Source organism: Lethenteron reissneri, chromosome 60, assembly GCF_015708825.2.
Source record: "Lethenteron reissneri isolate LAM-NWPU_2019-01 chromosome 60, ASM1570882v1, whole genome shotgun sequence".
NCBI lineage: Eukaryota > Metazoa > Chordata > Hyperoartia > Petromyzontiformes > Petromyzontidae > Lethenteron > Lethenteron reissneri.
In genome coordinates this window covers 3,934,685-3,950,635 of record NC_083838.1, presented here as the reverse complement: position 1 = coordinate 3,950,635, position 15,951 = coordinate 3,934,685, and the positions used below count along the sequence as shown (strand labels likewise).

The window sequence follows — 15,951 nt, the reverse complement described above, 5'->3', positions numbered from 1 at the left end:
GTTTTTTTCATTTATACGCAGCATAACTCGAGCAAGTTCCATTGCTGTCCCTTCCCGATGCTGAGAGGCTGGTGCCTTTATTTTTTTATTTATCAAGTTTGGATTTCTGTAATGCCATGGCTTGCTGGCGTTTTAAAATGTGTTTGATTGAATTACAATATGTTCAAAACATGCTAGGCGTTATTAAATGGAGTAATTTCCGGGTAATAAAAAAGGCGCATTTGGACAATCATATTTTTTGTTATATAGTTAATGCACCCACATTAAAAACCAAGACAACTTGCTGAATTTGCACCACGAACCTCTGCAAACAATGGCGATAGGGTCATGTGTTGTTCGCTCCACCTGCTAGGTTCTTCAGAAACTGAGTTTGAGATCCTTAATAAACTCCGAGCACACGGAATGAAACATTAAACATCATGCCAAACAAAGGAGTGGTGTTATCTTAACTCGTCAGGCTTGCTGGGGATCCTTGCGATCTTTTTCTGTCTACCTCATAATACACCATTTTGCGTGTATATTATGCTGGTATTTTCATGCGTTGTGTTGCCTATGGTTGTGATACAATCATGCTACAATAATGCAAATTGCTGTCCATGACAGGATATCCCTCCCATAGCAAGATTGCCGAACAAGTCTGAGCCTGCGAACGCGTGCCTCTCCGTGATAGTTGCCGATGAGATTGTAAATGTTGAATGTCATCTCACCTGTTCTGTGATAAACACACAATGGAGACAACTTATACTGGTAGGAACCACCTGGTTCCACCAGCCCACAGGGGATTATTGTGTCCGTCCGTCGTGCATCAAAAAATGGGAGGGGTGGGGCTGGGTGGAAAGGGGAGGGGCTGGGTGGAAAGGGGAGGGGCTGGGTGGAAAGGGGAGGGGCTGGGTGGAAAGGGGAGGGGCTGGTCACCCCGTGCTGCCCTTATATAACTCAACGTTTAACCTACTCACGCCGGCTTGTGCCCACCCTCAGTCGGCCATATTTGCGGAATACACCACGCCGCCGTTGACCCTGGCCATTGACCGAGCAACCCAACGTTCCTACCAGCTCCCTCCGCAGAACAATGTGTTGGTAGTATATTTTCAGACTTTTCTTGCCAAAATACATTGTAAACCTTGTAAAGATCCCTCGGCTTCACCCGTTGCTCGTATCAAACCCTTACTCCCCGGGGCTCAAGTTCTCATTTTGCCTTGAAAGACCATTAATTTTAAGAGGCAAAACGCTCCTGGCACTTTCTTAACAACGAGACTGCCTCCAACACAACTGCTTGGAATAAATCCGCAAAGCTATGGGACTACGCATTGGTGGAACCCGAGTTGATCAACCCCTCAAATCTCTGCACCAGATCGAGTTAAAAGAGGACGTCACCGGGCTGCTCCATTTACGATCGTGAGCACGTGGGAGGGCCTCACCATTCTGGCAAATTGTCCCGATTCTGCTGGATGTAATTACCAGCGAAACGTCGTACTTAAACATTGTAAATTATGTTGATTTACTCACACCGGTGGACTAAAGTAGTGAACCATTTGTCTTATGTAAACGCGACACATTTTTTACCGTTTGGCCGTGTCGGGTGGTAGAGGGTTACGACACTTATAAATCACGCGAGCTACATGTTAGACTAAATCAACCCCATTGCTAACATAGCGCAGCGAAACCACTGGTAGTTTCCATACAGAGCACAAAGTCCAACACGGCACGTTTATGCAACGACGAGATTTATTTCAGAAGATCCGTATCATTCAAACAGCCACGTTACACTTTGAATGCGGTCAGCGCGTGGGTCCTGCCATTCCGCTCGTGGTGCGCTCGGAAGTTGGGGTGGCAGCAGAATTTCAAGGCCGCGATGGTGATCACGAACTCGAGGAAGTCGACTTGCCCATCTTTGTCATCGCCAAGGTCCCGCAGGATGCGGCTCACCACGAACCCATCCACGGGATTCTGAATGGAAGCACAACAGCAAGAGGGAACGAGGAGTTCACCTGGATCTAGGCGACGGACTGCAGAACATCGGCAAAATATTTAGTAAGTAAAACTGGTGCTAGGGAGGATCACAACGGTTGCACACGCAGAGCAGCCCAGCGTATAGAAACGTATCGCAATGCACCTCGCACCATCCACAAACGCATGCTTCAGGCAAATGGCGGATAAAAAAAAGTGCACGCGAGATTAAAAAGACTGGATTTGGCACAATTTAAAATTGCCAAAAGCTACAGAGTAGGACAGGATTATCTTTATGTGTGGAAGATGCACTATTTGGCCAGGAGGGGATGAAAATTTAGCACGAAACTCAAACATTACTGAAAACGGTCCGAAGTTGCACCACATGTCTGCCGAAACCGGAGGCTATGAACATTTGACACACATCGATGTAGTGTGCAAAGATAATAAGTATGTGCCACGAGTACGCTTGGACACAACTTTCCTCCAAAAGCAGTGTTAACTAAATGTGTCGAGATGATAATGTGCTCGACCTTTGAAACAAGGCATGGGATCAGCTGGGACAGGCGACCGCATGGACAGCCGGCGTTATAGGCCATAGGGAGATGACTAGAGCAGGAAGTCCACGGTTCTACGACACGCTTTTAACCCACCTTGCATGCGTCCAGGTTAAACCTCGCACTGCCAATAACGGCAACATTTGTGTAAACCAAAAAGTGTGAGAAAGACCCTCATTTGGAGCAGTGGACTGTATGCGTACATGTCAGAAAGGGTAGATTAGAAAGGTACGATCAAATAAATAAAAATGGGATGATAAATGGATGGACTCGTCTATGTGAAAATGAGATTTGCGTCTCACCTGGATCAGACTCTTGCCCTTATCCCCCTTCAGGAAGCTCCTGAACTTTTCCTTCTTCAGACAATCTTTGACAGCGTTGTCGTGGGCGAGCTCGGTGAAGATGGACAGGAGCTTCAGGGTGGCTGCATGGAGGTCGCTCATCTTGGCAGAGGAGATGCACGGTCGAGTCGGTACGCAAGAGGAATCTGTGAGGCCACGGCAAACAACGAGACGGTCTTCAAAATCACGCACACGGCACCTCACTTTACACACCACAATGTGACGAACCGCAAAACGACCGAACATCACGTAGCACTCCCAGCTTTGCTCCAAACACTCTTTCATAATAACGGTTTTTAGGTTAGATCGCGTTCTTTATAAATGTGTTATAACCCTCCACCACCCGACAGCTAAACAGTAATAAGTATAACCAGTAAAAACAAAGTTTTTCACTATAAATCCTTTATATGCGTGGCGGCTAGAGTCCTCTCGTCCTCTGGCTTGAGATGGCCGCCACCTATGGTAAAATTTTGGAAAATGTTTTTCACGAACATTGTCACGCACAACGAGTCGGTGTGGAAAATGTCAGCTCGATTGTATCACGGGAAGTGGGTTAAAACACGACCGAAAGATTAGCACGGTCCTAAGCAAGCAAGCGAACTTAATATAAATGAATTAAAAAGTACCACGTTTACAAAGGACAAACAGTTCACTACTCTAGCCCACCGGTGTTGAGCAAATCAACATAATTTAAAATTTGCGTACGACAAACACAATTTGCTGGGTCTAAACCTCAGCCAGCGCTGCGCTCTGCTCTCATCGAGCCCAGGTAAACCCCTCGCGTCGCACAGAGATCCCCACAGCACGAGGCGTCTTCCCCAACACAGCGGCGGCACAGAGACCTGCAAGCGACGTCTGCAACTTGAACAACGACTGCTGCTGCCCCCGTCGCGGCTTTTATGAAGCGCCTTCCAGTGACGTCACCACTCACACGTGCTCGCTCTCATTGTGCGATCGAGTGATTATCTCTTTGATTGGTCCCGTTCATCCAGTTTCCCGGCTGATTTACAAGGAAAGTCTGAGCACTGCGGCAACAACATCCACAGGCAATTCACTGGGAGGCGCGTGCCAAGCGGCCCCAACATTGTCATCAAGCGGCCCCAGCATTGTCATCAAGCGGGCTCTTGATGGAGGGAGTGGAGGAGTTTGCACGGGAACGAATTAATTGAAATCTACATGGTCACTCGCAGCCGACACCACAACCCCCTGCTGTGATAATTGTACGTAAATGAGATGCCCGCGTTTTCACTTCAGGATTTCAATGATATGTACATATACTGGTAGGAACCTCCTGGTTACACCAGCCTACAGGAGATTGTTGCGTCCGTCCGTCGTGCGGGGAGGGGCTGGGTGGGGAGGCGAGGGAGGGGCTGGGTCGGGAGGGGAGGGTGGGGCTGGGTGGGGAGGGTGAGGAGGGGCTGGGTGGGGTGGGGAGGGGAGGGTGGGGAGGGGCTGGGTGGGGAGGGGAAGGTGGGGAGGGGCTGGGTGGGGAGGGTGGGGAGGGGCTGGGTGGGGAGGGTGGGGAGGGGCTGGGTGGGGAGGGTGGGGAGGGGCTGGGTGGGGAGGGTGGGGAGGGGCTGGGTGGGGAGGGTGGGGAGGGGCTGGGTGGGGAGGGTGAGGAGGGGCTGGGTGGGGAGGGTGGGGAGGGGCTGGGTTGGGAGGGTGGGGAGGGTGGGGAGGGTGGGGAGGGTGGGGAGGGGCTGGTCACCCCGTGGTTCCCTTATAAAACTCAACGTTTCACCTACTCACGCCGGCTTTAGCCCGCCCTCACAGTCGGGCATATTTGCGGAATACACCACGCCGCCGTTGACCCTGGCCATTGATCGAGCAACCCAACGTTCCTACCAGCTCCCTCCGCAGGAATGTGTTATATACAGTACGTGGATCTGCCGTGGTGTCAAGGTTTGCTCACTGGATGTGTCATGCAGAGGGCTTCGGGTTGAGTTCCCTGAGCGGCAGATGAACCAATGCCCACCCAGCATTTTAAAGAGGTCCACCACAATCTCGATTTGAAGCTTTTGTGACTGCAGGAATCCATACTCTTTGGTTCTTTCAGTAAAGTCACGTAGGTAAAAAAAAGATTTTTTATTATATTTTCTACAATATATTTTTTTTACCGACTTGACTTTACCGAAAGAAGCAAAGAGTATAGGGACACCACCAGTATGTTTTTACAACAGTCGCTTGACCAATATTTTGCCACCTCCTGTGTATCGGAGCAGGTGAAATGAACTGAGATTATCGTAACGGATAATTGATGATAATGTGGACTGCGTCAAACTGTGTTCAACGATGAGAACAACGTGCCCCTATTAGAACTATGAACGACCATAATTGAGGGCAGCGTGATCGTAATTGGTGTAGTTAGGGCCGTCCATAAATGACGTCACGCGATTTTGGACGATTTTGACCCCTTCTTCGTCACGCGGCGTCACAAAAATTCAGACCCCCCCTCAAATATGACGTCACAAAGCTCTGCCCCCCCCCCCCCCAAAAAAAAAAAACAACCTTCAAATCGCTTTAAACGATTGTCATTGTAGTGCGTATTTAATGTTGCGCTGCACTCTGATGTTGTCGGAGAAAACATTTATGAAAAAAGTATATTTAATCAAGTAGAACGTGTTGTCTGTATTTATTTTAAGTTACGCATTTTGATGTGACGTCACATTTCTCAACCCCTCCCCCCACCCCCGCTGCTAGGTGCGTGACGTCATTTATGGACGGCCCCTTAGACGCTGGGTTGCCGTCACAGGCGGCAAGACTCGTGTTGCCCCCGCGTGGCTGAGAAAAGAACAGAGCCCCGATTAATATTTAGCTTGGCAAAAGATTTTATATCACTGGCTCAAAGCCTGCCCTCGCTAGGGAAAAGTTTTCAATAAATATGATAATGAACCTGATGACGGACGCTTGTGTTGCGATCGAAACGTCGTGTCTCTCTTATTTTGTTTTCTATCTACGTGAATTTTACCCAAAGAACCAGACTATAATAATTAACCTATAATTATTTTTTGAGAATTTTTATCTCCGATCAGGCAGTAACTACTCAAAAATGAATGAACTTAATACTGAGGGAAAGCTCAAATCGTTTACGTTTTTTATTAATCAGATTTGAACATCATAAAATGTGTATTTTTTTCGGTCAAACCCGCTTGAATCTGAAATCTCAAAACAATCAAAGATTGGACAATGGTTCTCCCTGTTATTTTATTTGCCGTTTAGCGCGCCGAAACAAAAAAAACCCACCATTATATTTTTAAGTTTCCGTACGACACACACAAACATGTTTTAGGGCATTTCAATTGCGATTTGGGGGCCTTAAAATGAAATCTCGGATTTTCAGATGTTTCCTATTGTCTTCAAAGCTACCTATACGTACCAAGATTCAGCTTTCTACCATGTCGGGAAATACCCTAGAGTTTGAGACACAGATAAAGGTCTTTATATAGATTGGTGTTTTGTATTTCATAAATAGTATCACTATACATTGGATTCATTCGGAATAGTCTAACCAAACTCAATTGTATTTACAAGTACAATAATGTAATATTGCTTGCACAGCACATCTATTGTACTTATTTCAATTGAACCGTCACGAGTAAATTCTACTTGATGCATTCCTTGGCCCTACCGCTATTTCAACAGGGTGAGAGCAGCCCTCGGGAGAACTTTCCAGTGTTAGAATTACCATTAGTTAGTTTCCTTCATTGTAATTTTTAACTACATTTAATTAGTTGATTTTAGGCCTTGCATTACAATCGAGACGTCGTGTTATGTACACCGTTTCAGTAGGCGTTACACATGAAATCATCGCTCAATAATCAAAACATTTAAATCAAGGTGAAGTTCAGGCTTGTGGGATGAAAGGAATTCGGTATGAACGAAGCGGACTTAAACCCTTTCGTCACATTCCCACAATAACGGAAGACAAGGACATGCACCATCATCTGAGGTCATCTATAAACACATTCACACGTGTCCAACTTCCCTGGATTTCATACTTGGCATGTTCGGGGGAAACACACAACCACCAGGCTTTCTGGCGCCATGCGCAGAATTGTGAAAAGTCTGCTACTATGCACAACTCTTTCTTAATTATTAAAATGAACGTGCTGAAACCCTGAAAAAGATGTGCAACAAATCTCATTTCTACCCCTCCCATTTCAGACTCGGAACGGCCCAAATTTGGCTGGAAACCAGTCCTCCAGCCACCTTCCAGAGCACACGTTGGTTGCGGTTATGATGCCAGTCATGGGAACGAAGCTTTTACGATTAGTAATGTTTGGAGGTTGTAAAAACAGATAACCATCTTGGTCATATTTAGATGCGTGCTGTGGAGATTGCGCAGAGATCTTGTTAAAGCAATCACCTATACAATTAATAGTGCACCCTATCCTACGTCGAATAGATTTGGTTAATTTGATTAATCTTCCAGTTATGAAAACCAGGGAAACGGATTCCTGATCGCCAGACCTATCATGGTAGCCGGCCATCGTGGACATTGCAAAAGACAGCACACGAGTAACCACTGCAGTACTTTCTTAACCAAAGTACCAAGTCACAAGCACGCCACGTTGATGCGATCAAATGTTTATTTCACAGTATCCGTATCATTCAAACAGCCGCGTTACTCTTTGAATGCGGTCAGCGCGTGGGTCCGGCCATTCCGCTCGTGGTGCGCTCGGAAGTTTGGGTGGCAGCAGAATTTCAAGGCCGCGATCGTGATCACGAACTCGAGGAAGTCGACTTGCCCATCTTTGTCATCGCCAAGGTCCCTCAGGATGCGGCTCACCACGAACCCATCCACGGGATTCTGAGTAGAACAACAACAAGAGTTAGGAGAAAAGATTTGACCTAGTGACAGACTAGAAAAGATGCAGAACATGGGCGAAATCTACAGCAAAAATCGAATCGCACATACCGTTCAGTTTCAAATGCAGGTCATTTCATTTGAAAGTTGATCAACGGTGCGCAGCCAATATATTGCATATTCTCAGATAAACATGTGCATATTCTTCTGCGTGTTGATTAAACGGACCAAGCAAAGCCATAAAAAGTGGCTACTGCAGTCTCGTTAAACATGGTGCATTGCAACTTAGATTACATTAAGCCACCTGATTCACAGTGATGCCACCACGCTTAGCCCTCTCAGACCTTAACCAGGCAGACTTACAATTATGGCCAGCACCTGATGAAGCCGATTGCAAGCGACAGCAAAAAACTAATTTGTGAATGTTTTGAGTTTGCTCTCCATAACGCGGGCTGTAGTAATTGGCACGTTTTTGGTTACGACACAAACATTACCAATTGGCCGTGTAAGATTGAAACGATACACATTTAGTGAATCAAAAACAGCTTTATGCAGAACGGAGATTCGAAAAAAGCTGAAAAAGATGAAACCGAAGATGCGCCGATTAACCGAGGGACTTGTCCATGCGAATATCAAAATCCACGGTCTCACCTGGATCAGACTCTTGCCCTTATCCCCCTTCAGGAAGCGCCTGAACGTTTCATTCTTCAGACAATCTTTGACAGCGTTGTCGTGGGCGAGTTCATTGAAGATGGACAGGAGCTTCAGGGTGGCTGCATGGAGGTCGCTCATCTTGGCAGAGGAGATGCACGGTCGAGTCGGTACGCAAGAGGAATCTGTGAGGACACGACAGACAGCGAGACGGACTTCACACTCGTGAAGATAATGAAACACGACACCTCACGCACCACTGCGCTGAACCACAAAACCACCAATTTGTCCCGTCTGGCCTGAACCTCAGCCAGCGCACTGCTCTCGCCGAACCCAGATAAAACCCTCGCGTTGTAGAGATCCCCGCTACACAAAGCATCTTCCCCAACACGGCAGCGGTAGCCGCACGCAGAGACCTGAAGGCGACGTCTGTAGTTTCAATAACAAGGGCAGTTCCCCATGTCGCAGTCTTCAAATCACGCACACGGCACCTCACTCTACACACCACAATGTGACGAACCGCAAAAATGACCGAACATCTCGATTTAAAGCTTTCGCGACTGCAGGGATTCATCTTCTTGGTTCTTTCGGTAAAGTCACGTAGAATTGAAATAATAAAATACAAATAAAACCTAATTAAATAATTCTCACGACGTTTCGGCCACAAGGCAAGCAGCCGTCCTCAGGTGGAGAGCAGGTCTGTCGAGAAGAGTCTGAAATGTCGAGAAGACAGTCTGAAATAACATTTCAGACTCTCTACGCGACAGACCTGCTCTCCACCCGAGGACGGCTGCTTGCGTTGTGGCCGAAACGTCGAAAGAATTATTTTGTTAGGTTTTATTTTTATTATTTCCATTCTACGTGACTTTACCGAAAGAACCAAGAAGAAGACCGAACATCATCACGTAGCACCACCCAGCTTCGTTCCAAACACAATTTGTTGTGTCTAAACACTCAGCCAGCGCTGCGCACTGCTCTCTTCGGACCCAAGTAAAACCCACGCGTCGCACAGAGATCCCCACACCACGAGGCGTCTTCCCCAACACAGCGGCGGCGCAGAGACCTGAAAGCGACGTCTGCAACTTGAACAACGACTGCTGCTGCCCCCCGTCGCGGCTTTTATGAAGATGCGTCCAGTGACGTCACCACTCACACCTGCTCGCTCTCATTGCGCGAACGCGTGATGAGTTTATTTGATTTGGTCCCGTCTAGCCAGTTTCCCAGTTAATTTACCAGGAAAGTTCGTGATGCGTGAGCACAGCGGCAGCGGCAGCAGCAACGTCAACAGATAATTAACTTGGAGGCGCGTGCCACGCGGCGCCGCCATTGTCATCAAGCAGGCGCTTGATGGAGAGAGGAGTGGATGAGTTTGCACGGGACGAATTCAGCTTAAATCAATCTTCGTCGTCACTCGCAGCCAAGACCACGGCCTCTGCAGTGACTAAAATGACAATTAAATGAGATGCCCGCGTTTTCACTTCAGAATTTGATTGAGACCGAAGAATGCACGTGGGTCTGCCGTGGTGTCATGGTTTGCTCACTGGATGTGTAATGCTGCAGAGGTCTTCGGTTTGATCTCCCAAGTTCAAGTTCATGTATTAGGTATAGCCCTGTGAGCCATTCGGCTCTTGAATCGGGTGCAACCGCAACAAACAAAAAACAAAAACATGAACAAGAAAACATCTTAAAGTGACTAAGTGCAAACAGAAAATCCAAGAAAAGACAGCAAAATATAGCAGAAAAAGCACCGTACACCAACACTGTGTGCAAAAATCCCAGTGGGATGCAAGTCAAACAACAACAACAACCACAAGACAACTTAGATTAAGGCCAATAGTCTAACTCCGTACTACAGCAAACAGACATGGCCAAACCAAGAAACTTTTCGAAAATCACCAAAATAAAGCCATAAAAGCAATGAAACAGTGATCATAGGAACTGTGACCGAATTTTCACAATAAACGACATAAGCAACATGTACTACCAAACTCTGCAGCCATAGCCGCAGAGTTTGATGAATGAATGCCCACTCAGCATTGTAACGAGACACACCATCAAGTATTTGATCAGATTTGTTTTGCAAGCGGTGGCTTGACCAGGTGGTTACAAGGCTGCATCTTTACCTTACACCTTCTGCATGTCAGACCAGGGAATATGAACTGAGATTATTAAAACTTATAATTTAAGACAATGTGGATTGCGTCAAACACAATGCCCATAATATAGCCCGATTATATTTAAGAACAATATTAAACACCAATGATGTTACTAATAGGGTTTTTCCCCTCTTTTCTGGCAACAAAACTGACACCTTTTGCAAGGAATCATGCTTACATTAACCACAATACTTGCAGTCAAATGGAAACAAAAAACAATACTCTGATAATGTATGCATTGTCTTTGAAACTGATTGGTCCACACCAGAGAAAGCTCTCCCTAGAGCCTAGTCTCATATGGTGTTCGACCAGATGACGCCAAAAGGCGCACACAGTTCAAAGACAATGCACTACCAGAGTAATGAGAGCTCGGGGTGAGCAGCCACATCATGGGACCTCTCTTGCCAGTACCAAAACATACTAATAGGGTTTTTCCGCCAACAAAACTGACACCTTTTGCAAGGAATCATGCTTACATTAACCACAATACTTGCAGTCAAATGCGTTATAAAAAACCTCTTGCCAAGCAACGAGCAATCCGGGACATCTCCTCATTCTCAGCCACACAGGAGCGACAGGAGAACTCTAGATTTGCAGCTTTCGTGACTGCAAGGATTCATATTCTTAGGTTTTTTCGGTAAAGTCACGTAGGTAAAAAATTAAAATTAATAAAAGTAAAATAAAAATTTAATAAAAATCACGACGTTTCGGAGGCAACACAAGACGGAGGAGGTCAAACAGAAGGCCTCTGCATTAGACATCCAGTGAGAAAACCATGATACAACGGCAGACCCACGTACATGGGGAAATATCAGTCAAATCCTGAAGTGATAACGCGGGCATCTCATTTACGGACAATAATCACAGCATGGGGTTCTGGTGTCGGCTGCGAGTGACGATGTAGATTTCAATGAAATCGTCTCCGTGCAAACTCCTCCACGAAGCATCTGTCTGATGACAATGTTGGGGCCGCGAGGCACGCGCCTCACAGTTCAGTATCTACTGATGTTGTTGTTGCCGCTATGCTCACGAATCACGGACTTCCCTTGTATGTAAATCAGCCGGGAAACTGGCTAGACGGGACCAAATCAAATGAACTCGTCACTCGATCGCACAATGAGAGCGAGCACGTGTGAGTGGTGACGTCACTGGCTGCGCTTCATAAAAGCCGCGACGGGGGGCAGCAGTCGTTGTTGACAGAGCTGCAGACGTCACGTTCAGGTCTCTGTATGGCTTGTTACCGCTGCGCGTTGGGTGAAGTTCCATTTGCCGTAATGCGATCGCTGCAACGCGTGGCTTTTGCCGTGTCTGGGGGTGGTTTTGCCCGTGTCTGGGGGTGCTTTTGCCCGTGTCTGGGGGTGGCTTTTGCCCGTGTGCTGGGTGGGGTTTCGGCTTTTGCCCGTGTCTGGGGGTGGCTTTTGCCCGTGTCTGGGGGTGGCTTTTGCCCGTGTCTGGGGGGGCTTTTGCCCGTGTCTGGGGGTGGCTTTTGCCCGTGTCTGGGGGTGGCTTTTGCCCGTGTCTGGGGGTGGCTTTTGCCCGTGTCTGGGGGTGGCTTTTGCCCGTGTCTGGGGGTGGCTTTTGCCCGTGTCTGGGGGTGGCTTTTGCCCGTGTCTGGGGGTGGCTTTTGCCCGTGTCTGGGGGTGGCTTTTGCCCGTGTCTGGGGGTGGCTTTTGCCCGTGTCTGGGGGTGGCTTTTGCCCGTGTCTGGGGGTGGCTTTTGCCCGTGTCTGGGGGTGGCTTTTGCCCGTGTCTGGGGGTGGCTTTTGCCCGTGTCTGGGGGTGGCTTTTGCCCGTGTCTGGGGGTGGCTTTTGCCCGTGTCTGGGGGTGGCTTTTGCCCGTGTCTGGGGGTGGCTTTTGCCCGTGTCTGGGGGTGGCTTTTGCCCGTGTCTGGGGGTGGCTTTTGCCCGTGTCTGTGGTTGGCTTTTTGCCCGTGTCTGGGGTGGATTTTGCCCGTGCTTGGGGTTGGCCTTTTGCCCGTGTCTGGGGGGGCTTTTTGCCCGTGTCGGGGGTGGCTTTTGCCCGTGTTGGGGTGGGCTTTTGTCCCGTGTCCTGGGGTGGCTTTTGCCCGTGTCCTGGGGGTGGCTTTTTGCCCGTGTCTGTGGGGGTCTTTTTCCCGTGTCTGGGGGGTGGCTTTTGCCCTGTCTGGGGGTGAGGGCCCGACGAGACAATTGGCTCGAACGAAGCTTTGCGCTACGTGATGTTGCCAGACTTACGGTCCTTTTTCTAGTTATTCACATCGTGATGCGTAAATGATGGGCGTGTGCTTTTTCATGGGGCTGGAAATCGGTCCTTTTCCTCTTAGATTTCCTCTGCGGTACTCGACTCGACCGTGCGTCTCCTGCCAAGATGAGCGACCTCCATGCAGCCACCCTGAAGCTCCTGTCCATCTTCAATGAACTCGCCCACGACAACGCTGTCAAAGATTGTCTGAAGGAGAAGTTCAGGAGCTTCCTGAAGGGGGATAAGGGCAAGAGTCTTATCCAGGTGAGACGTGGCTTTTGATATTCGTCTGGACCAGTCCCCATGCTCATGATCCCATTTTGAGTCTCCGGTTTTGTTTTTTGAGCTTTTAATTTTTAACGTTCTGCATAATAAAGGTTTCTGGATTGGACCGCGCAAGTAACAGGTCCCTGCGGGGTGGGCTGGTAGGAACGAATAACCAAAGAATATAAACATAATGTATTATTATTATTACACTTGTTTAGCCAGGAAAGCCCCACAGCCGAAAGGTTTTTGTAGGGTCCTGCCAAGTGTTTGCAGTAGGGGGCGATGTTGCTACACCTAATCGGACATCGGACGGACGATATAATCTATTGTAGGCTGGTTCACTTCGTTCCTACCAGTATAAATACCCGTTAAACTCGACACGGCCAAATTGGTGTGGGTGGTTATGTAAAGCGTGCCGATCGGTTGCTGCTTTAGCACACCGGTGTGAAGAGCTGGCAACATGTACTTGTAGAGTACGACGTTTCGCTGGTTTCTAAAATCGCATTTGAGGCGCTAGCCATAATTGTGCCAAGTGGCGTTTCGGCCTTGTAGAGATGGTTTCTGACCTGGACCTCATCCGGGGAGAGTACCAGGTAGAGGATTAATGTCTTCAAGGCTCGAATGGATCCTGTTTAATTCTTAGACTGCAGTACATATTGTTGTGGTTGGCTTTGTTAATCAACATGATAGAATTGCCTGCATTGGCGTGTAATTAAACCGTGTCTCACTTGATTGCTAGAGATTTCACCCGTTCTGCAGTCGGTCCAGTTCCAGGCTTGTCGAACTCTTGCTATGTGATTCCATTTCAGAATCCCGTGGATGGGTTCGTGGTGAGCCGCATCCTGAGGGACCTTGGCGATGACAAAGATGGGCAAGTCGACTTCCTCGAGTTCGTGATCACCATCGCGGCCTTAAAATTCTGCTGCCACCCCAACTTCCGAGCGCACCACGAGCGGAATGGCAGGATCCACGCGCTGACCGCATTCAAGAGAAACGCGGCTGTTTGAATGATACGGATACTATGAAATAAACATTTGATCGCATCAACGTGGCGTGCTTGTGACTTGGTACTCTGGTTATAAAAAGTTCTGCAGTGGTTACTCGTGTGCTGTCTGTAGCAATGTCCACGATGGGCGGCTACCAGGATAAGTCTGGCGATCAGGAATCCGTTAACCTAGTTGTGTTTTTCATAACTGGAAGGATAAATCAAATTAACTAGATCTGTTCGACGTAAGCTAGGGTGCACTCAACTTTATACGTGATTGCTTTAACAAGATATGCGCAATAGCAACAGCACGTATCTAAATATGACCAAGATGGTTATCTGTTTTTACAACCTCAACATAACTATAATCGTAAAAGCTCAGTTCCCACGACTCGCATAACTGCAACCAACGTGTGCTGTGGAAGGTGGCTTGAGGGCTGGTATACAGCCAAATTTGGGCCGTTCCGAGTCTGAAATGGGAGGGGGGGGGGGGTAGAAATGAGATTTGTTGCACATTTTTTGGTAACAATATTTTTTCAGGGTTTCTGCACGTTCATTTGAATAATAAAATAACGAGTTGTGCATATTAGCAGAGTTTTCGAAATTTCGCCCAAGACCCCAGAAAGCACGGTGTTTGCATGTTTCCCTCGAACATGCCAAGTATGAAATTCAGGGAATGGTTGGACACGTGAATGTGTTTATAGATGACCTCTGAGATGTTGGTGCATGTCCTTGTCTTCCGTTATTGTGGGAATGTGACGGAAGGGTTTAAGTCCGCTTCGTTCATACCGAATTCCTTTCATCCCACATGACTGAACTTCACCTTGACTTAAATGTTGTGATGGTTTCATGTGTAACGCCTACTGAAACTGTACATAACACGACTTTCCAATTGTAATACAAGGCCTAAAAAACAACTAATTAAACGTAGTTGGGGAACAAACAATTACACTGAAGGAAACCATGAACTAAAGGTAATTTTAACACTTGAAAGTTATCTCGAGAGCTGCTCATCCTGTTGAAATTGCGGTTGGGCCAAGAAATGCATCGATGAGTAGAATTTACTCGTGACGGTTCAATTAAATAATTATACTTGCAAATACAATTGAGTTTGAGACTTATTTCCGAATAAAACTAATGTATACTGATAATATTTAAGAACTATAAAACCAACCCGTACAAAGACAATCTGCGTCTCAAAAACCTCTCGGGTACTTCCAGACATGGTTGAAAGTGAAGTTTGGTACATGGGTAGTTTTAAGACACTAGGAAACATCTGAAAATTCGAGATTTTTAATTTTAAGGCCCCAAAATCTCGATGTGAAGTGCCCTAAAACATGTTTGTGCGTGTCATATAGAAACTTCAAATATAATATTGTGGGGTTTTCTTGTTTCATAGAGCGTTAAACAGCAAATAAAATGAAGGGAGAACCATTGTCCAATCTTTAATTGCTTTTGAGGTATTTCAGATTCAAGAGGTTTTGAACGAAAAAAACGCGTTTTATGCTGTTCAAATCTGATTCATAAATAAAACGTAAAAAAATATTAGCCTTCCCTCGGAGTATTAAGTTAATTAATTTTTGAGTAGTTAGTGTCTGATCGTAGATAAAAATTGTAAAAAAAATCATTTGAGGTGAATTATTATACTCTGGTTCTTTGAGTAAAGTCACGTAGATATATATTTTTTTTTTATAAAAGAACACGACGTTTCGATCGCATCACAAGCGTCCATCATCAGGTTCATTATTATATTTATTGAAAACTTTTCCTAGCAAAGGCAGGCTTTATTAACTCGTGATATAAAATCTTTTGCCAAGCTAAATATTAATCCGGGCTCTTTTCTCAGCCACGCGGGGGCAACACGAGTCTTGCCGCCTGTGACGGCATCCCAGTGCCGAATGGGAGACGCGTGCTTTGGGGCCGTCCATAAATGACGTCACGCACTTGGGGGGGGGGGGGTCAGACATTTGTGACGATGTGTGACGAGGGGGGGGGGGGTTGAGAAATGTGACGTCACATC

The 15,951-nt window shown here is 47.0% G+C and overlaps 3 protein-coding genes across 3 annotated transcripts; 1 reads left to right on the top strand and 2 right to left on the bottom strand.

Annotated features, from left to right (window-relative positions):
- Positions 1-1,759: 1,759 nt before the first annotated feature.
- Positions 1,760-2,967, bottom strand: LOC133358017 (protein S100-A1-like). The gene is made up of 2 exons (XM_061576293.1): positions 2,807-2,967; positions 1,760-1,947 (listed from the first exon to the last, which is right to left on the bottom strand). Exons 1-2 carry the CDS (start codon positions 2,945-2,947, stop codon positions 1,762-1,764), a joined length of 327 nt encoding a protein of 108 aa, XP_061432277.1. The 5' UTR covers positions 2,948-2,967; the 3' UTR covers positions 1,760-1,761.
- A 4,502-nt stretch (positions 2,968-7,469) lies between these two features.
- On the bottom strand, positions 7,470-8,444 carry LOC133358023 (protein S100-A1-like). The gene is made up of 2 exons (XM_061576298.1): positions 8,304-8,444; positions 7,470-7,655 (listed from the first exon to the last, which is right to left on the bottom strand). The coding sequence occupies exons 1-2, from the start codon at positions 8,442-8,444 to the stop codon at positions 7,470-7,472; spliced, it is 327 nt and encodes a 108-aa protein (XP_061432282.1).
- Positions 8,445-12,805: 4,361 nt separating this feature from the next.
- On the top strand, positions 12,806-13,953 carry LOC133357848 (protein S100-A1-like). Its single transcript, XM_061575992.1, has 2 exons — positions 12,806-12,943; positions 13,756-13,953. Exons 1-2 carry the CDS (start codon positions 12,806-12,808, stop codon positions 13,951-13,953), a joined length of 336 nt encoding a protein of 111 aa, XP_061431976.1.
- Positions 13,954-15,951: the final 1,998 nt, after the last annotated feature.

Bases quoted from the DNA above. Each gene is read 5' to 3' on its own strand.
- LOC133358017 (XM_061576293.1), bottom strand. From the start codon at position 2,947: ATGAGCGACCTCCATGCAGCCACCCTGAAGCTCCTGTCCATCTTCACC. The intron at 1,948-2,806 runs GTGAGACGCAAA...GCTTCCATTCAG, and splicing joins AGGGCAAGAGTCTGATCCAG to AATCCCGTGGATGGGTTCGT.
- LOC133357848 (XM_061575992.1), top strand. From the start codon at position 12,806: ATGAGCGACCTCCATGCAGCCACCCTGAAGCTCCTGTCCATCTTCAAT. The intron at 12,944-13,755 runs GTGAGACGTGGC...ATTCCATTTCAG, and splicing joins AGGGCAAGAGTCTTATCCAG to AATCCCGTGGATGGGTTCGT.
- LOC133358023 (XM_061576298.1), bottom strand. From the start codon at position 8,444: ATGAGCGACCTCCATGCAGCCACCCTGAAGCTCCTGTCCATCTTCAAT. The intron at 7,656-8,303 runs GTGAGACCGTGG...TGTTCTACTCAG, and splicing joins AGGGCAAGAGTCTGATCCAG to AATCCCGTGGATGGGTTCGT.